Raw genomic sequence first — 23319 nt, 5'->3', positions numbered from 1 at the left:
CCTTTTTTCTCTTTTCTTTTCTTTTTGTTTTGTTTTGTTGTTTTGGTATGGTGTTTTTGTTTTGTTTTGTTTTGTTTTGTTTTCTTGAGACAGGGTTTCTCTGTGTAACTCTGGCTGTCCTGGAACTCACTCTGTAGCCCAGGCTGACCTCAAACTCAGAGATCTGTCTGCCTCTGTCTCTCAAGTGCTAGGATTAAAAGTGGGTGCCACCACTGCCTGGCTTACAGGTAATTGTTATTGAGGAAGTTCAGCTCTATCCTTTGAGTCCCTCCTAAGGTCTAGTGGCTTTCCCTCAGATGCAGCAGGACAAACCCAGGGGCCTCTAGTCTCAGGGGGAGAACCCCTAAAGAGCCTACACAAGACCAAGGGTTATAAGGCTAGAGAATCCAGTCAACCACTGTAGGAGGTATTTTCCTCATTGCTGCAACCAAGCCCCAGACAAGAACAACTTCAGGAAAGAAAGGTGTGTTTGGCTCACAGTTCAAGGGTGCAGCCCATCATGGCAGGGAAGGCCTGGAAGCAAGACCTTGAGAAGGCTGGTCACATTGTAGTCGTAGTCAGGAAGCACTGAGAAATGAACATGAATTCAGCTGCTGGGCTCATGTTCTCCTTTTTATTCAGTCTGGGACTCCAGCCAATGATATTGGGCTGTCCAAACTCAGGATAGGTCTTAATTAAACTTCTATTGAAACACACTCACAGATGCCCCTGGGGTGTGTCTCCTAGGTGATTCTGAATCCCATCAAACTGGTAACCAAGATTAACCATTACATCACTTACATTAAACCAACTGTCATTGTCATTGGGGGGAATCAGGAGACGGGAACCCAACAAGAAGCTGTAAGTTCCTCGGGGGCATGGAGCAAGTCAGTCACAGAGCCAGGGCTGCTCTCCGGGCTCCTAACTCCAGCATATTGTTTCCATGATACCATAATGAACCAATATTTCCTGCTAAAGAGCCAGGTAGCACTCCATACAGTCTCGGCACTGCAGCAACTCAACTCCACCATCAAGACTCAGAGCTGGCACAGGCAATATGGAATTGAGGGCTATGGCTCTGTTCCCAGAACATTTCATTAACCAAAACCCACATCAGTAGCCTTTGAGAATCCGCTATCTTGTGTAGACCCTTGTTCTACACAGCATGATTAATAAGGGTGAAAAATCAGATCCCTCAGAGTATGTGAGAGACCTTCCATCTGATGTGGTGACAGAGGGCTGAGGGAGAGCCTGGCTCTTGGTCATCACTCCAGAACTGGGCCCTAAGCTGGAACACTGGGGTCTCCACTGAGACAAGACTGAAAGGACATCTGGGTGTTCTGAAGTCATGCAAGGCTGCCCATGGGCTACTCTTGATGCTCTTGAAGATTGGGCTTCAGAGTGGCTCCAAAAGATAAACCAACTGTCATTGTCATTGGGGGGAATCAGGAGACGGGAACTGGCTGCCAGAGTAGATTATCTCTAACCACCTCGTTGAGCATAAGTATTGCTATAGGCTTTTTATCCCAATGACTCTACAAAGCAAGTATGGTAAGCCTGGAGGCTGCGGTGCAGAGACCAGGAGATTTACCAAATCCACACAGCTTGTGAGTAGCAAGATTGGTATTCTAGCCCAGTATTTCTCAAGCCAAAGCCACTGATCTTCTCCATTGTGCCGAGATGTCTATTGTATGTGTGCTTCCTCATTACAGCTAAAAAAGATACAGTTATCTTAACCAATTGTTCAAAAAAACAGACATCAAGTGACATAAAGGACTTTCTAGTTAGCCAATTGAAATCATTGCATTAGAATGTTAAAATTTATAAAACTCCGTAAGAGAATTTGTTGTTGTTGTTGTTGTTGTTGTTGTTGTTGTTGTTGTTGTTGTTTTGAACAGACTAGCCTTCAACTCACAATCCTCCTGCCTATCTCTCAAGTTCTGGTACTATAGGTCTGTGCCACCATGTCCAGCAAGAGAATTATTTTATTATTAGTGATTTCCAGTAATAACATGGGAAATGTAGTTTTATCATCTCTGAGACTTTGTATCCATCTCCTGATCTTTCATGAAGTGTCACCCTCAGGCCAGATAGTCAATGCTGCCAACAGGCCCTCACCCCCCAGAAGAGGGACTTTTCTCTAGGACAGTGAATGCCAGAGCCAGGCAGAAACTAATGACTTTGGGGAATTTTGTGTCTTTGAGAAGTCACACCTTTTCTTCCTCCAACCCCACTCTAGAAGGACTCCAACCATCTGTGGAAATTTCTCCCAAACATCAAATATGACCAAGTTCTCATTACTTTACTGTGTCCCTGCCTATATTTCCTATAAACCAGGGTTATTGAAGCTCAAAAGCTTTGCTATGAAGAAAGAAGTTCCTCTGAGAAACCCAGGTGAGGGACATGCCAGGAGGGCCTGGTGCTTGTGGGGCATCAATATTTCCCAAAGCCCATGCCCATGGCTTCTTGACCCATCAATAAGAGAAACAGGATAGGCAGGATCACAGTCATCTTGGGGGTACCACCCAGCCATGGAGGGCCCGATTGCCGGTTTACAGCAGGAAGCACATTCCAGGCCCTGGTCTGTGGGATTTGGTTTCGCACTTTTAAAATTTTAATAGGCATCTGGGTGGTCAGACAAGTCTTGGCGAGTTGCACTGGCCCAGGAGTGAAGACAAGGGCCTGGTTGGATTAGACAGTATATGTTGGGGAAAGGAGCCTACAGAAGCCCCCAAATGGTGTAGAAGGGCAGCGACTCCTGGCTTACCTAGACTCCTATGCAACTGTTCCTGCTCAGCTCTCAGCTACAGCCTAAGGGATGTGCTTGCCCTCAGCCAAACATGCAAGGATCTGAAGGAGGTGGTCTCTGATTTTTGTTGTGTTTTATTTTGCTTTTCTTCTTTTAAGAAGACTATACTTGCAAGGAAGTTTCAGCATCTTGGAAAGAATATCTTCATTCTTAGGGAACCAAAGTAAGCAAAGGGGAAATGTTTATTGCCCTGAAATAATAATAAGTCTCGGGTTCTTGGAGAAATCATAAAGAACTTGGAGACATGTTGGACTTGGCTAGAATCACTCGGCTTCCATTCTGTCCTGCTGGTTGTGTGTCTGTGAACATATCTTTCCTTCCCTCTGGGTCTTAGACTGCTCGTCTGTGAAATGGGAGAGGCTGGGTCCCATGGTCTGTTTGCTAGGCTCCTTCAGGTCTGGCAGTCTGGGGCAGCTCAGAGTGAAAGCACTTTCTGTGGTTGTGAGAACATTGAACTTCTGCACTGTTCTCATCAGTAGCATTTAGGACAAGGCACACACAGCCACGTGGGTTACTGCAACAGAGGGGCTGATTCCTCCCCCAATTTATTTAATTTTACCTAATTAAAATTTTAGTAAGCATGTATGGCAAGCACATTGGACAAAACCGGTCAGGATTACAGAACCAAAGCTTTGGTATACTCTATGTAAGTGTCTCAAGCCAAGGATGATGTAAGAAAGTTTTGCAGAGAAAAGATTCCTGATCTGTGTGCAGCTGTGAAGAATTCCAGCTCTACAGTCACCCCTCTCCCTCAGCACCTCAGCACATTGAAACTTTATCCACTTACCACAGCTAGTCCAGCAGTGTATTTGTGTCTCTGCTGTCAGGCTAATGGCCTTGTCTGCCAGGCAAACATGCAGGATCATGTCTGGAGAGCCCCCAGGCTGCTATGGGAGCCAGTCCACGATTCATGATTTCTTGGCAAGGCCAGAGAACAAATACTTAATAAAAACCCCACTCGGCTCATTAAGGAAGAGCTGTATGTTCCGAGAGTGAGATCTCGGCTCTTTCCTCCTTTACCTGCCATGGCCAGTTCACTGCCAAGGTCAGTCCCTCACAGAGTCTCTTACATTGAATCCTTCCCTTTTTCCAGGGTCGTCTTGACTGCCTTGTTAAAGACCCTGTTAATTCCTCCATAGACAGTTGGTGCATGGCCCTGTCTCTCAGCCATCCTATCTATACTCTTTGGTGAAATGCTCTAAAATACCACTCAGGTCATGTCATTCTTGGACCCAAATCCTGCAGCAGGCCTCCCACTGTCTTTGAGAGAGAAGGCAGATTCTCTATGGACCCCCAACCCCCCGCTCAGCCCAATATCTTCTTCCCTTTGAGTTTTGTCTCTATTAACTGTTCACCCAGGAACCTGCTGCTCCATTTATGGAGCTCTCAAATTATAGGGCTCTCAAATATGACCATTGGCTCCCTGAAGATCCTCACGCTCATACTTATGCTCTGTAGATCCCGTTCAACCTCCCCAGCCCATCTCAAATATCATTGGCTACAAGAAGCCTTTTGTTACCCCAACCTACTTCTCCCCCAACCTACTTCTCCCATCTTTGCCAGTGTTTATTCCTTCTTGGTAGGAATTTGCGTGGTACTTAAAACAATGATGCCATACAGCTAGGCTTGGGTTCAAAACTTTTTCCTTGCATGTAACCCGCAACAATGGATCTACTCCCTCTCTGTGCCCTGATTTCCTGTGTCTCAAATGAACACAATAGCAACTGGCCTTATGAGGTTGTCATGAGAACTACCGCACGCGTTCGTTTTGATGATATCCTCAGCAAATCACGACAGATAAATGCATACTAAGTGCTGGTGATGCTGGTGCAGGGCCCATAATCTTAGCTACTCAGGAGGCTGAAGTAGGAGGATGGCAAGTTCAAAGCCAGCCTGAGCAATTTAGTGAGACTTGGCTAAAAAGGTTGTTTTTTGTTTTTGTTTTTAGAGGAGGCCTGGAGGTGCATATGGCTCCACGATGGAGCACTTACCTAAGATGCATGAGACCCTACATGCAGTTGCCAGTAGCGCCAGAAAGGAATTGAGACAGCAATCACTGATGCTGTTCTCATGGTTGCTTGGTCCTTGCTGAAGGAGTGGAGCCTCACATGCTCTGCTCTTGGCTCCCTCTCTAATTATAAGTGTCTAGATGGGGAGGAGCACTTGCATTGTTTTTCCTGGTATCCTCCATACCCAGCTGTAGCTTGCAAACACTGAAGACTCTGAATGTGAATTGATCAGGCATCTCTCAGTAAGTGTGTGACTTCAGGACAATCTTTTAACCCCTCTGGCCCTTGGCTTCCCCCACTAAAAAGTGGAGGAATTTTTTTTTTTTTTTTGCAAGATTAGGTGAGGCGAAACTAGAAGTGTCTGGAGACCATCGTTTGGTTTAGCCAGTCTCTGATGCAGACCCCACACCCAGCAGCACTCCCTGAAGACCTTATGGATATATGATCATATCATGCTGGCTAGATGGGACCAGGAGGTGGGTTTATTAGGGTATTATTCTTAATTGCAGTTGTTTGGCTTTGGTTTCTGGCACGGCCATCTACCTCCTTTCTCTCTTTATTCTTTTATTGCTTGGCTCTGGATTTCCTGGTTTAAACAGATTTGTGGTATGCAAGCCTTTTTTAGTGAATACCCCTTGAGTCTGTGAAAACAAGAAGGGCCGTAGAGAGCTGGTTCAGTGGTTAAGAGCACTTGATGCTCTCCCAGGGGACCTGAGTTGGGTTTCCAGCACCTATATGGTGGCTCACAACCATCTGTAACTCAAGTTCCATGAGGAATCCAACACCCTCCTCTGGCTTCCACAGACACCAGGCATGTGGTGCACATACACACAAGACAGGCAAAACCTCATTTAAAAATAACTGATACTTTTACAAGAAGAGACATAAGAATATAAAACATGGGTACTCTCTTCTTAAACCCAAATGAACAAAGTTGGCTCACAAATACACCACTGTGAGAGACAAAGAAATACCAATTTGCAGGGCCATTGAGTTAAGTTTTATTTGCAGCTTAATTGAAAACAAGTGCACTCCAAGAAAGCATGGGAAACCGGAAACATCACCGAAGAGAACCTTCTGCCCATGGGAATAGAGGCAGCAGCTTTGAAGCAGTGAAGGCAAGGGTACTCCCTGCAGTATCAGAATGTGCTGCTAGTGTCCGCTTCCTGATTCTGTTCAGGGCCGTCTAAGCTGGCCCCACTCTTTTCATGGTCTCAGAATTGTGGTCAGGCTTGGTGTGAGGATCTCAGGTCCCCCCAGGATCACCCGCGGAGGGATGCTCAGAGGCTTCAGTAGCGACTCTGAAGGCAGGCGAGCAAGGCACACAAACAGTGCGGGGCACACAGACTGAGCGGGACACCCCAGGGGAGGGTGCACAAGGCTGGCAGGAGGGCGTGGAGCAAGGGTTACAGGGGAGCCTGGGAGAAAAAGTCACAGAGGGGAAGAATTAGTGGAGGTGCCCCACTCTTAACAGACCTTGACAATGCTACCCTCAGACACCTCTCTAATGGCTGCACATCTCCTCCACCTGGCTTTCCATCTCCTTCATCTCTGCCTGTGCTACCTCTGTGGCCTCCCAACTGATCCCTACCCTCAACTCCACTCTTACCTCTCCTTCTAAGCCCTGGCAGATGGATGGCCAGAGGGGTCTTCAGTAGACAGTAATCTAATCACGGCCCTCCCCTACCTCAGACTTTCAGTGGCTCCCACTTGTGCTTGAGACAAGCGTTAGCCTCTTTAAAAGACGTGTGTGTCCTACTCCCACCTCTCTTCACAATGCTCAGGTCTGAGCTCTAGCTTTCTGCTAATTCCTCCATAAGCCATCCAGCTCAGGCTGCAGAGCATGTCTCCTCTTTCTAGAACCCTCTTCCACGGCCACTCACTTAACTCCTTCCCTTCTTTAAAAGCTCAGCTAACTGTCACATAACCCCTGACCCCTCCCTAACTCAGTGTTAAATCCCCCAGTGGCACCATATAGTTTCTCCCGTGGTAACAGCTAGTTATTTCGCTATGGTCCGTCTCCTCTACAAGACAGTTGTGGTATGTGCGCTCTGTACACCTGGCACAGAGCAGGCACTTCATAAGATTGTGTTGAGAAGAAATTATAAATGGGTGTGGGATAAGCACATGGCAAAAGGAAACAGGATGATCTCAGAGACTAAGAGGCTGGGGAACAAAACCAGGAACAACACACTAGACGCTGGGAAGTGACCAAACAGCTCAGAGGCCCAATGTGTAGCTTGAGGGCCACATTCACTCTTAAATGTACTTAACGTTGCTGGCACCTTTTTTTTTTCCAATTTGTTAAATATATTTTAAATTTGGAAACTTTGAAGCTTGGAAAAGATACAAATCCCAGCTTCCCTTACACAGCTGGAAGACTAGCGGCACGGGATCTGCATCCTCTGTGTGGAAATGGCCTTAAGGAGCCAGCACCACCCTCCTTGAGCACAGCACAAGCTCCCTGGCTGCCACAGTCCCCACGGGTCCCACATCGTATGTGGATGTTAACAACCTGGTTCTTGCAAACATGTGTGTTTACAACACTTGCCTCGGTGGGATAAGATTCAGAGTAATAGAAAAACAAGACAAAATCCTGGACAAGAAATTGCTACAAGGGCTGATGGATGTCTCAGTCAGTGAAGCGTTTATCATACAAGTGTTAAGACCTGAACTGGATCCCCAGAAACCTATGTATGATCAGACATAGTAGCATGTGTCTGTAGTCCATAGTGCGAGGGGAGGCAGAGGCAAGACCATCCCCAGAAGTTTGTGGGCCAGCTAGATTGGTGTATGTCATGGTGAGCAAGAGACCTTGTCTCAAATGAACAGAAACCCTAGGTCATCCTCTGACCTGCTCACAAACACACACACACACACACACACACACACACACACACACACGTTGCACACATGAGCTGTAACACATGCATTTCCACATTCATATATATCGACACGTGCATATGTGCACATACATGCATGTGAATACACATTCAGGGATTTGGGGCAGGAGAGATTGGTCCAACAGCTGTTAGCACACACAATGACCACAAAACCCTATATCCAGACAGCTGCCAGGTCTGGCTGATCATGCTTGCAAGACAGTGGGGAGAGAAACCGCCAGTGATCTCCCCATTGCTCCTGAACACTGTTCCTGCCTGGCTCCCCTCCCACTCAGCCCTTCTTGCATCTCTCAGGATAATCTTCCCAAACAGGAGCTTTGAGTTTTCTTTGGCTCAGACAAGAAACGTCTAGCAGGCATCTGATAGTACCGAATCCAGGGAACCAAATCCTATTGTCTCTGCATTCCAGATGTTTACCAGCCAGTGGAGAGATGAGCTATTACTCAGGTTCTACCATTCTCTCAAACCATAAAGGCCTCTGATGTGCCACTGTGTCCTTTGTAGCTGTCTATGAATGAGCTCCAGCTGACCATTCCTGCCCTGCTGTCCACCAGAGTCAATCACATTAAGTTACCTCCTGTCTTTCCAACACCCTCAAACTTCTCCCACCAGAATAGCCTCCAGTGGTCTGTCTGCCTGTGCCCTGACAGATGCAACAATCTGAAGGCAGATGTCCTCTCATCATCTCCCTCAGTATTCTCCATGATGCCTGACACACAGTAGGCTCTTGAAAGGAGTTTGTGAGCTTGAAGTGAAGAAAAACGGACTCCTGTTGTGTGGTATTTTGTTCGTGTTCTGACAAATAAAGTTTGCTTAGAGTCAGAGGGTGGAGCTAGCCACTAGTAAACCATAGAGGTCTGGAGGTCTGTACAGACAGGAGACAGAAAGTGATAAGGCAAGGCAGAGACAGGAAGTAATAAGGTGGGACAAAGACAGGCAGTGAAAAGGCGGAGCAGAGACAGGATCTCAGCCTTTTCTGGTTGGAGGATTCGGAGAGGTAGGAAGTGACTGTGGCTGCTCCCATGCTTCTCTGATCTTTCAGCTCTTACCCTGATATCTGACTCCTGGTTTTTATTGATAAGATTATTAGATTTATGCTTCAGAGTCCTCTGGACCAGATTGGGGATGGTGACCTAAACATCATCACCTGGCTTCCTTTAGAGCCTGCCAGATTTCTGGTGGCTCCTCAATCTTGGCAGACTCTAAGCTCATGTCCCTTGAGTACTGGTAGATGGACCTGCTTCCTAGACCCCCAGCCAGCCCTGGTGGACACACCCTACAGAGCCTCTCCCCAGAAACTCACTTGCTGTCCTCACTCTCCAGCAGGCCCCGGTACGTGTCGATCTCACACTCCAACCGGGCCTTGACATCCAGCAACACCTTGTACTCTTGGTTCTGTCTCTCCAGGTCACAGCGGATGTTGGCCAGCTGGGACTCCACATTGGTAATCATGCATTGCATCTGGGAAAGCTGGGAGGTGAAGCGAGCCTCTGTCTCCCCCAGTGTGTTTTCCAGAGAGTCTCTCTAAGGCAAAGGAAAGACACAACTATGACGAGGCAGCTGCTTTCCATGGCGTGACATGAGAAGAGCCATGTCTTTGGTGCTGTGAATGGCCCCTCTCCTCTAAGCCACTGTAGACACAGAAGTCCAGAAACAGGTCAAGTCATCTGTGCCAGGCTAAGCATCAGGTATGTGGTAGAACCAGAGTTTTAAACCCAAGTCCTGAATTTGCTCCTATGTCCCTGATTCCTTCTATGCAGTTTGGAGTTGGAGTTCATCAAGTATTCTAATATGACATTATGTTTTTCTGACAGTTTTCACATGAGAGCCCTTTAAAAAATACCCAGGCCCAAGCAAAGCCTCCAGAGACTCTGGTTCCATTGGTCTAGACTCTAGACCAATAATCCCAACACCTAGGATTTTCTCTAGGTGTCAGAACTATTTAATCTCTATAGGTGACATTGAGAACAAGGGGTTGGAAGAACAGGCTAAGTAGATAAGAGACATGTTGGAGGAATTATGTTTACATGCAATATGGAACATGTCCCTTTATCTCTTGAGCTGGTTCCCGAGAGAAACCTCCCCCAAAAGGAGTCAGCTGTGGGTACATCCATGGTAGCTGAATCTGGTTATCCTCCTGCCCCTCCTAACATTGCAACCCATACCCAGGGCTTTCCCAGATCCAGAGCTGAGAGGTACCTGCCAGCAGCACTCACCAGGCTGTGCTGAGCCTGCAGTTCAATCTCCAGGGTATTGACCGTTCGTCTCAAATCAATAATGTCTGACTGGTAGCTCTGAAGCTGTTCAGAACTTGTGGCCACCTGCTTGTTAAGCTCTTCCATCTGCAGTGAAGAAAGGGAGATGGCTGAGAGTCCCTTAAGACCCTGAAGAGCCCAGCCTCCTGGGAAAGATGTGCCCACCTGCATGTTGAACCATTCCTCTACATCCCTGTGGTTGGTCTCCACCATGGTCTCATACTGACATCTCATCTCCTCCAGCATCCTGGTCAGGTCCACGGGGGGTGCAGCATCTACCTCAATGTTCAGGCGGTCCCCAAGCTGTTGTCGGAGGACACCAACTTCCTGAAAAGACACAAGACCCCAGGCAGGTGTGAAAAATGCATACACTATAACAAGAGATGCTGACGAGCTCAGCATTGGGGAGTGGGGGCTTCGGGGACTGAGGTCTACCCTGCAGAGCCTCAGGGGTCTTCCAGCTCCAGCTGAACACCCCAGGTGACACTTCCTGTCACTTGGGCAGAAGCCAAGTTCAGGGGCAATTGTTTGATCCACTGGGACTAAGATGGGAAACCCACAAAACCCCTTCTCCTTTCTTCATCACGCTACCAGTCCTCTTCTGACTTTACTTAGTTGGAGGTCCAAATGAGAACAGCGCCCCCCGTCCCAGGCTTGCCTGCCAGTGAGAGAAAGTTGTCGCTGAGGCTACCCAAGTATGTGATAATGCCTCATTAGTGACTTCTTGGTGCCGTTCCCAACTCTCTGGTTTAAGTGGGATGAGTCAGGAGCCCCAGGGCATTCAGTGAGTGCCTGGTGACTGATTGTTATTTTACATTTAAGCCTACGGAAGCCTAGCCGGAGTCCAGAGACACTTGTTCATTCAAATCCCAAGTGAAAGGTGTGAGAGTCGACCCAGAGAAGGAAGGCCAAAGAACCATAGAGCAAATGGTCCTTGCAGCACATGGAGCCCTGTGAGGAAAGGGGAGAGAAATCGCGTCTGTGGCTTCAGCTTGGATATCTTATATACAAACAGAAGAAACAGAGGTGGGCAAAGACGGAGATAGAACAGAGAGGAAAAACACTGAAGTTTAGCCCTCAGAAGAGGAGGATCTCACCCAGTAGTCAGCCTGACAGACACAGACAGTCTCTGTGTATGTTCTAGACCATAAACACCTCAGGCCCCACTGCATCGTTCTCCCTCTGGGATGAAGCCCTCACCAGAAGGGCAAATGCAGTCCCTGCTAGAGAAATTTGGTAGTCACTCTGGTCCAGGAAGTTCAAAAGAAAAAGGTGCACTTCTGAGCACCTACCAAGTGGTAGGCATTTCATGCCTGGGACCTGGGTCATATCCAGGATCCATGTAGTATCATTAAATCTTCCCAATAACTCTGAATGGTAGTTAGCCCTGTTTCATAGGTGATGGGGATCAGAAAACATACATGAATCCACATGAAGTCACAGAAACGATATGTGGTCCACCTGGCAGTGTCAACCCACATCTATTCAGCTCCAAACCCTATGCCGTTCCCATGCCGCATCCCAGACCCACGTTTGCTTTACTTTTCTTAACTTTTCAGCTCACCTCTTCATGGTTCCTCTTAAGGCACAGCAGCTCCTCCTTCAGGGACTCTACTTGAGCTTCCAGATCAGCTTTATTCAGGGTCAGCTCATCCAGGATCCTGCGCAGGCCATTGGTGTCTGCTTCTACCAGCTGCCTCAGGGACAGCTCCGTCTCATACCTACAAAAAGGTCAGGGTCAACAACCAAGGGGTGGAACGGTATACAGAACTCAGGGAAGGCCTTGAAATGCTGGCTCTGTCTAGCCCTGCATGAAACCAATGGAGAGCTAGCCCAAGAGTACATGAGGAAAAGACTCCCTACCTCCAAGTCCCCTGCCAAACTCACTTGGTCCTGAAGTCATCTGCAGCCAGCTTGGCATTGTCAATGTGCACAATCATCCTGGCGTTCTCTGCCTTAGTGCACAGAACCTGCCAACCAAGGCACACCAAGTGGGTCCATGCAGGATAAAAAGAAGGAAAAGAACACAGTGGAGATGGCCTGGTTTCATTTCTGTTGCTGTGATAAAATACCCCGACAAAAAGCAACATAGGAGAAGGATTTATTTGGCTTACAATTCTAGTTACAGTCCATCATTGAAGGGAAGTCAAACAACTAGTCACATCACATCCACAGTCAAGAGCAGAGAGAAATAAATGCATAGGTATGTGCTTGCTTGCTGCCTGCTTGCTTGCTGCTTGCTTGCTTGCTCTCAGCTTGACTGCTCCACTCTTATACAGTTCAGTAACCCTTGCCTAGGGAATGGTGCCACCCATCGTGGAATGACTTCCCACCTCAATTAACACAACTTAGCATCACCAAGGAAGAGAGTATCAGTGAGGTATTGTCTACATTAGGTTAGTCTACAGTGGGCATGTCTGTGGAGGATTGTCTTAAGATAATTGAGATCCTCCGAATGCCCCATTATGGATGCTGTGAGCAATTTGTAAAGGAAGAACCCTGTTCTGTCTGAAAACAAGTCCTTGACATTTACTGAAAATTTAACAGATATAGAGGCTATGCCAAATGCTGGACCTGCATTGTCTACTGAATTCTCTTAAGTACCTCTTTAGATACAGACCATTATTCTCCCCATTCTACAGATGATGAAACCGGTGTCTGGAAAAGGAAAAGGGCCTCCCAAAGCTATGCAATATGTCAATGATAGACCTGAATAACAGTTCTCTTCCTGCATTAAGGGCTCTGGCTTAGTGTCCAAGTTAGGAGATAATCCTATGCCCTGGGGAGGTCTCTATTCCCTGAGCATAACTGGAAACATTAATGAGATTTATATCTAGAGTACTGGCTTTTCTGGATGGCTCTCCCAGCTAGTCTGTTCACAGCCCACCCTCACCTTCTGCTGAAGCTCCTCGATGGTCTGGAAGTAGGATTGGTAGTCGGGACACATGGTCAGCACCTGTGTCTGGTAGACATCTTGGATCTTGCCCTCCAGCTCTGCGTTATCCCTCTCCAGCTGCCTCACCTTCTCCAGGTAGTTGGCCAGGCGGTCATTCAGGACCTGCATGGTCTCCTTCTCATTGCCATTGAAGGCACCCTCACAGAACAGGCCATAGGTACCCATGGAGCTGGAGACACAACTGGTTGGCCGGCGGTTGCTGGGTTGGCAGGAGCTGGACAGGTAGGTCTTGGAGAGGCCGTTGGCTGGCCGGTAGGTGGTAGGCATGCAGATGGAGGGCATGCACTGCATGGGCTGACAGACATAACCCAGGCACAGCTCTGGCCTGCTGCCCATGTTGCTGGAACAGATGGAAGAAGGTCGGGAAGTGCTCTGGAGAGAGGCTGATAAGGTGTCAGTGACACAGCAGCTGGATGTCATGCTAGGGAGGTCCTTCCCCCCCTAGCAGCCCTGGGTATCTACAAGACTCCATCCCGCCCATGCCTTTTTATACTCTTGGAGTGAAGGGGCTCACAATGAATAGTCATCAGGGAAGTGGGAGTGTTGATGTTTACACTCAGTCCCAGAGGAAGCCGATAATTAATTTGTAATTTGGTTTCCAATAAGGAGTTCCTTTCCTCATAAAAGAGGCCAAACTTGTCATTTGGCTAAAGCAGGACTCTAGGTTCTTGTCATTGGTCACTCGGGGGAGAGCATCCAAGCACATCTTCAAAGGACCAGCCCCATACCTGGGCCCTCATTACCAGGGTGTGGCAGCAGGTACTGCCACAGCTTGTCCTCTGTTGCCATGGACCTTGCCCACTGCACCCCCGCCTGCACCTGCCTCAGGGAAGGCTGCAAGACAGTAGAAGGGTAGATGCCCCTTTAATGAAAGCATTCCACGTGGGAAGAGACCTGGCCCCTTCTCAAGGAAGTGTGTGGGTGACAGAAGCCGCCTCAATACTGCGGTATAAACCTGAAGTGAGAGGAAAGAGAACAGAGGCTTCAGAATGCAGCTAATCCTCCCACCTATGGGAAGGACTTTTCATGGAGGAGAGGAGGAAAGGAAGGAATAAGCACATAGGCAGCTAAGTTAGATGCAAATGGGAGAGGGAGAGGTGAGGCACTTCTCCTCCGAAAAGCAGTTCAATGTCATGAACACCTCCAGGAGGCAGAGACTCTGTCTTGACTCTCTCTGAGTCCTCCACTTGAAGGTCGCTGTCCCCATGCCATGTTCAACTGATGTCTGTTGAGACTGAGGTTGAATAAGTTGGAACTGGTTCTCCTTTTACTCTCTACAGTGGTGCATAGGGAGCGCTCAGTTTGGGACCCCAGTGAGTGGAAGCCCTGTAAATTGGGTCTCAGAAGAGGGATGCTCTATGCTAAGCCAGGAAACAGGGAGCAGGTGTCCCTGGTTACAAAGCCTTGAGCATTCCCTTAAAGCAGTGGTTTTCAACCTTCCTAATGCTGCAACCCTTTACTGCAGTTCCTCATCTGCAGTGACCCCTTCAACCATAACATTATTTTCATTGCTACTTTGTAACTGTAATTTTGCTACTATTATGAATCATAATATAAATATCTGATATTCAGGATATCTGATATGTGACTCCTGTGAAAAGATCATTTGACCCCCCTCCAGGGAATCCCAACCCATGCATTGAGAACCACTGCCCTAAAGCAACATGATGAACTAATGCTTTGCAGTCCCAGCCATGAAAGCTGTAGGCTCACACACCTCACATGTTATTTCCCCACTTTTGTATTCATTCCTGTATTCATTACTTTCCTCGTTGCTACAACAAAACACCTGAAAAACACAACTCAAAGAAGGAAGGCTTGCAGTCGGAAGGACTACAGCTCATCAGGGCAAGAAGGCTTGGCAACGGGAGCTTGAACAGGCAAAAAACAGAGAGAAATGGATGCTGATGCTCAGCTGGTTTTCTTTTTATTCCGTTCAGAACCCTAGACTGTGAAATGGTGCTGCACATGTTCAGGGTGGGTCTTCTCACCACACTCTAGAAACACACACTAGAAACACCCTTGTGGACACGCCCAGAGGTGTGTCTCCTAGGCGATTCTAAATCCCATCAATTGTCACCAGAGACTGACCATCACACTCTCTCCTCAATAGAAGTTGGGCTACAAGCACGTGCCCTACCTTTCCAATTACTTCCTTTGGAAGTGTTGGCAAGAGGACAGGAAGTGGAAAATGCCACCCAGCCCTCTCACTGTTTAAGAGCTCAAAATAGAAACCCTGCCTTCTGATGTGCGCTGTAACCTATAAAAGCCACCTTGTCCCCTTGCGTCCCAGTTTCTTCATGAAAATGGTCTAAAATGATCTCTCAAGAGACAGGGCTTCAGCTCAGTGTTACAGTGCATGCCTAGCATGGATGAAAACATGGGTCCCACCCCCGCACTCTCATGGCCCTCCCCCAAGAAAAGAGATCTTCCAGTGTGATCCCCTGGAACAACCATGATTTCAGTAGCTTTGTCTCAATGGACAGTTTAGAGGAGCTGGTGATGTCAGGTGGGAGGAGGCATGAGAGCTACGCCAGCTACCCGAGCTGAGACACCTCAGCCGCCCTTCAACATCATAACCAGCAGTTACTGGAGATATTTATGTGCCAGACACGGCACCGGGTACTTGACATTAGTTTACTTACTTTGTCCCTTTTCTTGTTGTTTTTTTTTTTTTCTTTCTTACTCTTTACTCTTTGGGAGTCCTGCCACCCAGCTCCTAAATAAAGACAAACAGTGTCTTATTCTTTCTCATGAATTCTTGGCCTTAGCTTGGCTTATTTCTTTCTTTTTTTTTTTTTTTTCAGAGCTGAGGACCAAACCCAGGGTCTTGCACTTGCTAGGCAAGCACTCTACCACTAAGCTAAATCCCCAGCCCCAGCTTGGCTTATTTCTAGCCAGCTTTTCTTAACTTATCCCATCTGCCTTTTGCCTCTGAGCTTTTATCTTTCTCTATTTCTGTATTTCTTTTTTTCTTATTCCATTGTTGGTTGTGTAACTGGGTGGCTGGCCCCGATGTCCTCCTCTCCTCCTCCTCCTCCTCCTCCTCCTCCTCCTCCTCTGCTCCTTGATCTCCTTTTTTCCCAGATTTCTCCTCCTATTTGTTCTCTCTACCTGCCAATCCCGCCTATCCTTTCCCTTGCCTCACAATTAGTCATTCAGCTCTTTATTAGACCAATCAGGTGTTTTAGACAGGCAAGATAACGCAGCTTCACAGAGTTAGACAAATGCAGCATAAAAGAATGCAACACATCTTTGCATCACTAAACAAGTTTCACAGCAAAAGCAAATATAACACATCTTAAAATAATATTCTACAACAGTCCCTGTTCATATTACTTTTTTTTTTTTCTATGATGAAATACCATGATGAAAGCAATTTAGGGAAGAGTTGACTTTGGTTCCCAGTTTGAGGGAATAGTCCATCATGGCAGGGAGGTCACAGCAGTGGGACCTTGAGGCAGCTGGTAACATTGCATCTGTAGTTAGGAATCAGATAAAGCTGCCTAGTTCTAGTACCAAAAGGCCCCCCAACTAATGCACAGGCACCCAGCCCTGGCTCTACACCAGCATCAACCAAACAGCTTTCAGACATCCCAGTATGAGGCCAAATCTCAGGCCAACTAAACCAGGATTCCTGGGCATCAAAGCAAGCAAGAGTTGTCTGTTTTTTTATGTTGTTGTGTTTCGGGTTTGTCGGGTTCCTATTGGGAAGCTCTCTGGGTCATTCCGGTGTGCAGATCAAGGTGAAAACATCTGGCCACATGCAGACACAGCTGTAATTTAAAAGCAAAGGCAAATGAGATGAGTAAAGGGAGGGCTCTGTGGGATCTGGTGAGAGCCATCGGGGAGGGAGGTAAGGGTTTGGAGGGGGCTTCTGGTTCTGAGGTGTCAATGAGAAGACTATGCCTTATATAAAACAGACTTCACTAGAGTCTGTCTCAAATTGTACTGCTGACCACAACTATCAGAGCTGAAACCAATACTAACACATGTAACTTCTTGGTTTGTTTTTGGTTTTTTAGATTTTTTTAAATGTATGTGTAATGGGAGAGTATGCGTGTGAATGAGGTGCCCATGGAGGCCAGAGGGCATTAGATCCCCTGGAAATGGAGTTACAGGCTTGTGAGCTGCCTGACATGGGTGCTGGGAACCAAAACGAAACTCCAGTTCTCTGTAAGAACAATAAACACTCCTTACGGCTGAGCCAGCCCCATAACTTCTTGTATACTTTGGCTAGCCTGAGGTAACGGGGCATTGCTGCCTGGAAAAGCTGCCTCAAAAATGAAATTCCAGCAGAGTAAAGTAGATGCCCACTCTCAGGGCATCCAAGAATGAGTCAGTGTTGGCCATTTTCCAGATGCCAGCTGTATGCTCAGTAAAGTACGAGGGACATCACAGCAGAGTAAGGGTCACCTGCTCTGTTTTCCTCAGCAGAAAACTGAGACTCAGAAAGGGACTATAACCTGCCAACACTCTCCCACAGCGGTGAGGCTGGTAGACCATGGTGGAGCTGGAGTCCTAGGTCCCTCTGGCTCCATGTTCCCGTTCTGCACTCCACTCCTTACATTGATGGCACAACTTCCTCCCATCACTAAAGCAGATGATAGGTAGGTAGGTAGGTAGGTAGGTAGGTAGATAGATAGATAGATAGATAGATAGATAGATAGATAGATAGACAAAGATAAGCAGACAGATAGATGGTATATAGGTATGTAAGTAGATAGGCAGGCAGACAGATAGCTAGGTGAATGGATGGATGGATGGATGGATGGATGGATGGATGGATGGATGGATGGATAGGTGATAGATAGGTAAATGGATGAATGGATAGACAGATAGATAGGTGGTAGATAGATGGATGAATAAATAGATAGACAGATAGGTAGAAGTTGTAAGTAGAAGTGAGTGTCCTCCCTGTCCTATACCAAGGCCTCCCTCCCATGTAGAACAACCCCTGCCCATGGTACCTAGGATCCTACCTCCCACATATTTATGCTCAGTATGGGTTTATTGAATAAAGTGAATGAGACAGATGCCTGAGGCTCAGCAAATTCAACCATTGTGTTCTAAGAAGACAGTGGTACAGTCTACCTAGAGCCAGGTTGTTGGCAGATACCAAAGGCCTCAGCCCTCCTGTCAAGGGGCTTAACGGAGAAGATTCTGCCTGCATAATCAGAGGGAGCTGGAGCTGTTCTGATGTCCTGGAGGGACAGATCTCAGCCCCCAAATCAGTCCAGTACCTTCCACCATCCTGTGCTCCACCTTGGAACCATGATCACCCTCTTAACATCACTTAGGTTCCTTAGCAGGTACCTCTGTCATCTTTGAAGAGCACATGTCCCTCTGGAGACAATCTGCCTTCTTGTGTAGCTTAGAAAGTGTACCCTCACCTCTGTCCCTTTCCCATTGGACTTGGAAGAAGCCAGTGCTTTGCTTGGTCTTTTGAGGGGAGACATTCTGAACAAAAATGGCAGGCTGCAGCAGGGGATGCTGGGAGTCCTGCATCTGGGCCTCACACTTCACTAGTTGCTAAGAGCACACGGGGGCCTCCTGGGTCAAGAGCTTCTGAGTTACAAGTGAAGTGAGTCCCAGCCCAGGCTCAGTCTCCATTGCCTGCGTGTGATGGAATTGTGAACTTAGGAGTTAGGAGATTTCCTGAACTGGAAGAGTTTCAGGAAAGGGCTGCCAGGGAAGAGGGGAGTTAATATGAATGAACCCTAAATCTCTGAGTATAGGGCACATGCCACTGCTTTATGAGGAGCATGTACAGGCTAATAAAGTGACCCCAATTCTCTCTCTCTTACTTATCTTTATCAGACCTATTCTGTGACACGCCCCCCCCAAGGGTTGCTATGTATACCAGAGGGAAAGCAGGTAACAATCGTCACCACACAGGGACCTTGCAGAAAGGTCTTCATCAGGGAAGCCAAGCAAAAAGCCTCACAGCAAGGCCTTCAGTTGACAAAGTGCTTGCCTTCCAAATACAATGACCCAAGTTTAATCCCAGCACTCACATTTAAGAGAAAAAAAAAGAGCCAGGCATGGTGGTACATACTTGTAATGTCTATGCTTGAGAGGCAGAGTTAGGTAGGTCCCTGGAGCTCTCTGATCAGCCAGTCCAGCCTATTTGGCAAGTTTCAGGGCAAAGAAATCCTGTCTCAAAGTGGGGGGACGTGGATGGAGCCCAAAGAATAACACCCAAGGCTATTCCAAACATGCACAGATGGCGGGGGTGGGGTGGGGTGGGGAACACTCCATTGCAGTCTTCTAACCACCCCCAATGAGAAGCATGGGGACCCTGTTATTTCCAGGGTCACCCTTGATCAAATATCCCCCATGCATCTGCCCAACAGTCAATCTGAACCCAAGATGGACACAAACCAACCAACACAAAAATGATGTGAGTCAGTCACTGGGAGCCAGAGCAAACGGCTTTATTGTCCCACCCTGGGTACACTGTATTGAATTTCAGAACCTATGAAAACACACTCAGAAAGAAAACTGGCCAAGGAACAGGTCCAGAAAAGAGACCCTGGAGCCCATTGAAATGATGAGGAGTCAAGTCCTGAAGGGCAACCAGCCTCAGTTGACAGGGTCTAAGAAACATTAAAGCATGCAGGGAGCCCTCTCAGGGCCTGGGCATGGGTTCAGCATGAATGGAGAGTTCTGGGATGTAAGAGTTACAGTTGACTAGAGGCCATTTCAGAACCCAGAAGGCAATGGCCTTGACCCTCTGGATCTGTCCTTCTCAGAACCTGCCCCCTGGGCAGGGAACACAGACAGGGCGGGGGCTGTTGGTTGCACGGGCTGCTCCGGAGCTGCAGGAGACTGCTGGAAGGCAGGGGAGGCATGATTTGGAGGGTGAGTAGTCAGGGGCACACGGGTTGCAGGGAAGCCTGGGAGACAGAAGAGAGTCGGTTACTATCATACTCCAGTTCGATAACACTGAACAGTTCCTAGACTATACAAACAGAATGGCACCTTTTAAATCTTGTCCCCTTTTTTTACCCAAGGGGGAATAGGTACTCAGAGAAGAAAACAGAACCAGCCAGAGCAAACAAATGAGTTTGTCCCAAGATCAAAGCTAAACCCCCAAGGTTCCTGAATCAGAGTATGTTCTTTCTGGGCACCATGTGGTCTCCCCAGAACTTTGGAGAGGTGAGATCATGCAGCCATACTCACTTGCTGTCCTCACTCTCCAGCAGGCCCCGGTACGTGTTGATCTCACACTCCAGCCGGGCCCGGACGTCCAGCAGCACCTGGTACTCCTGGTTCTGACGCTCCAGGTCAGCCCGGATCTCACCAAGCTGGGACTCCACACTGCCGATCATGCATTGCATCTGGGCCAGCTGGGAGCTGTAGCGGGCTTCTGTCTCTACCAGGGTGGAGTCCAAAGCATCTCTCTGGGAGGACCAGGGTTGTGGGAAGAGGGCCAGGTTAGAGGCCAGAGAACTATCGAGGAAGATCCACTGGGTCTCAGTGGGACTTTGGAATACCAGAATGGAAGCTCAGAGAGTCACTGAGCTAGGAGAAACCACAGTCGAACACCACTGAAGACGAGCTAGCCCAAGCTCCTGTAGCCCCTTGATCTAGACAGCATTTTCTTCCTAGCAGTACCTCTGGACAACTGATAATTACACAAAAGTAGATCTTATGTAAATAAAGGAGTCGCTACCAGGACATAGAGGAGGTTACCACAGACCCTCTTGTCTTTCACCACAAGGGCAGTTGTGATGTGTTTCTGGCCTTCGCACCCTCCTCTCTACACAGGGAAGCCCTGAGCAAAGAATTTGAACTCTTGGAATCAGTGTGTATGGCCACCATGTGGAAGCTGGGGGTTGCGTGCCTCCAAGCTTGGCTCAACAGCTGTTCTGCCCACCCCAGTGCTTACCATGCTCTGCTGGGCCTGCAGCTCAATCTCTAGGGAGTTGACGGTACGTCTCAAGTCAATGATGTCTGCCTGGCAGGACTGCAACTGCTCTGAGCTGGACACGACCTGCTGATTCAGCTCCTCGGTCTGAAACATACCCACGCATGGGATCTGATCAGGAACCCTGAGGTCTCAGCTTCAAAGGTTACAGAGATCACTTGGAACCATGAGTATGATGAATCAAGACAACCTTCCAGATGACCCACTCCAACCCATTCCCGCCATGCTTGCTGGAAAGACTGCATGGTTGCAAGATGGCGTCAAAACAGTTGTAAAACCGTCTATCTCTGGCTTCTGGTTCAGAGCCCCAAGGACACTTATAGATGACTTCACCTCTGCTGCACTGACTGCTTCCAGGTACCTACCTGGGTGTCATACCAGTCTTCTGCATCCCTCCGGTTATTCTCCACCAAGGTCTCATACTGGCACCTCATCTCCTCCAGAACACGGTTCAGATCAACAGGTGGAGCAGCATCCACCTCAACGTTGAGCCGATCGCCAAGCTGGCAGCGCAGTGAGTTCACTTCCTATGACACAGATAGGGTCTGTTTCTAGGTGGCTGCCTTAGTACCCTATGCTGACCTCCTCTCCCATGCTCACCTCCTCCCCCGTGCTCACCTCCTCCTCCATGCTCACTTTCTCCTTCATGCTCACCTCCTCCCCCATGCTCACCTCCTCCCCCATGCTCACCTCCTCCCCTCATGCTCATCTCCTCCCCCATGCTCACCTCCTTCCCCATGCTCACCTCCTCATGATTCTTCTTGAGGCAGAGCAATTCTTCCTTCAGAGACTCCACCTGTGCTTCCAGGTCAGCCTTGCACAGAGTCAGGTCATCCAGGATCCTGCGCAGACCATTGATGTCCGCCTCTACCAGCTGCCGCAGGGAAACCTCCGTCTCGTACCTGGAGACACAGAGCAAGGCACCCAAACCTGCAATCCCATTTGTATCAAAGTCAAGCCCACCCCCAGACTAGCCTGGTGCTGTAAGCTCTGCCCTCAGGCCTCAATGACTGAGTGCAGCTGAAACCCTGATACCAACCATCACCAGCATCCAGCTATATCAGCCCCAGTCCGGGGACAAGCAAGACCACTCACTTGGTCCTGAAGTCATCGGCAGCCAGCTTGGCATTGTCGATCTGCACCACCAGCCTGGCATTCTCTGCCTTGCTACAAAGCGTCTGGGGACACAAAGAAGTGATTTCATGTAAGAAAGGATATTCTATTGGTGGGAGCTTCCCCCCGAGTCTGGCAAGAGCTGCCCATGGAAGGAGGTACATTCCCATCCTTGGATCTCAACAGCGTGGGGCTCCGTGAGAGATGACAGCTGGTGTAGACCCTCAAGATCCCTTGCAATGTGGTGTGCCTATGATGTGTAGTCAAGGGCTAGAGAGAAGGCAAAGGCATATTACAGGGAATACTGCAGCATGAGGGAATGACACTTCCTCCCACCTTCCTGTCCCCCAGCCCTGCTGTGGGTCCAAGGCAGGTCGCTGCTAACAGACATGCTCTAGTTCTTTGGTCACAAATGCTCCAGCTGAGCCCTTCGGGAATGAGGATTTACAGAGAAGGCATCTTCTCTGCTTTACAGATGCAGAAACCAAGCTTCACTAAATACACCAAATCGGTGTGATTTGACTTTTTTAAATGAGGACATTAAAATTCAGAGAGATGGACAGTGATAGCAAAGTTTACACGACCAGTTAGTTAATACACTCTGTGTTCAAGTTCTGAGTCTACTAATTGCCATCTGGGTCACTTAATAAGCCTGACCTTGAGTGTTCTCATCTGATAGGCTAAGATCATCGGGGAGATTAGAAGAGGGCGTAGATATAAATATGCTCTGTTCCCTCTAAAAGTTCCCCCATGGGATCCAGGCTATTATCACACATGTTCTGGCTTCTAGACCTGAAGCCACTCCAAACCACTCACCTTCTTCTGGAGCTCCTCCATGGTCCGGAAGTAAGACTGGTAGTCGGGACACATATAGGGCACCTGCTGCTCACACCACTCTCGGATGCGGCTCTCCAGGCTGGCATTCTCCTTTTCCAGCTGCCGCACCTTCTCCAGATAGCTGGCCAGGCGGTCATTCAGGACCTGCATGGTCTCCTTCTCATTGCCAGTGAGGATGCCCTCCCCAAACCAACCTCCACTGGTACCGTAGCTGGTGGCAAAGCCTCCCGTGGGAAGGCAGAGAGCTGGAAGGCAGCTGGAAACCCTGTAATTGTTTCTACCCAGGCCAGCAGAACACACAGAGAAACTCCGGGCTCCCCGGGAAAGACTTGGCAGCTTGCAAGAGCTGCTGGAGTACATTGTGGTCATTCGAGAGGATCCTCCTCCAGCTTTACCTGGGCTCTTGAGGGATCCAGAGGAGAAGCTGGCCTTGAGGCATTTGGAAGCCATGGCCACAGCAGCCCAGTAAGCGGTAGATCTCTGAGAGTAGACACCCCAACACAGAGAAGCAGCTCCCTAGCCTGA

General features: G+C 48.4%; 2 protein-coding genes across 2 annotated transcripts; both read right to left on the bottom strand.

The window, feature by feature from the left end:
* Positions 1-5778: 5778 nt before the first annotated feature.
* LOC114706917 (keratin, type I cuticular Ha2) lies at positions 5779-13373 on the bottom strand. Its single transcript, XM_028889466.2, has 7 exons — positions 12849-13373; positions 11843-11925; positions 11520-11676; positions 10121-10282; positions 9917-10042; positions 9004-9224; positions 5779-6215 (listed from the first exon to the last, which is right to left on the bottom strand). The coding sequence occupies exons 1-7, from the start codon at positions 13329-13331 to the stop codon at positions 6044-6046; spliced, it is 1404 nt and encodes a 467-aa protein (XP_028745299.1). The 5' UTR covers positions 13332-13373; the 3' UTR covers positions 5779-6043.
* Positions 13374-19326: 5953 nt separating this feature from the next.
* On the bottom strand, positions 19327-23319 carry Krt35 (keratin 35). The gene is made up of 7 exons (XM_028889465.2): positions 22774-23319; positions 21940-22022; positions 21590-21746; positions 21210-21371; positions 20806-20931; positions 20097-20317; positions 19327-19810 (listed from the first exon to the last, which is right to left on the bottom strand). The coding sequence occupies exons 1-7, from the start codon at positions 23242-23244 to the stop codon at positions 19663-19665; spliced, it is 1368 nt and encodes a 455-aa protein (XP_028745298.1). The 5' UTR covers positions 23245-23319; the 3' UTR covers positions 19327-19662.

This window comes from Peromyscus leucopus, chromosome 8b (assembly GCF_004664715.2).
Source record: "Peromyscus leucopus breed LL Stock chromosome 8b, UCI_PerLeu_2.1, whole genome shotgun sequence".
Classification (NCBI taxonomy): domain Eukaryota; kingdom Metazoa; phylum Chordata; class Mammalia; order Rodentia; family Cricetidae; genus Peromyscus; species Peromyscus leucopus.
This window is presented reverse-complemented; position numbering and strand designations above follow the sequence as displayed.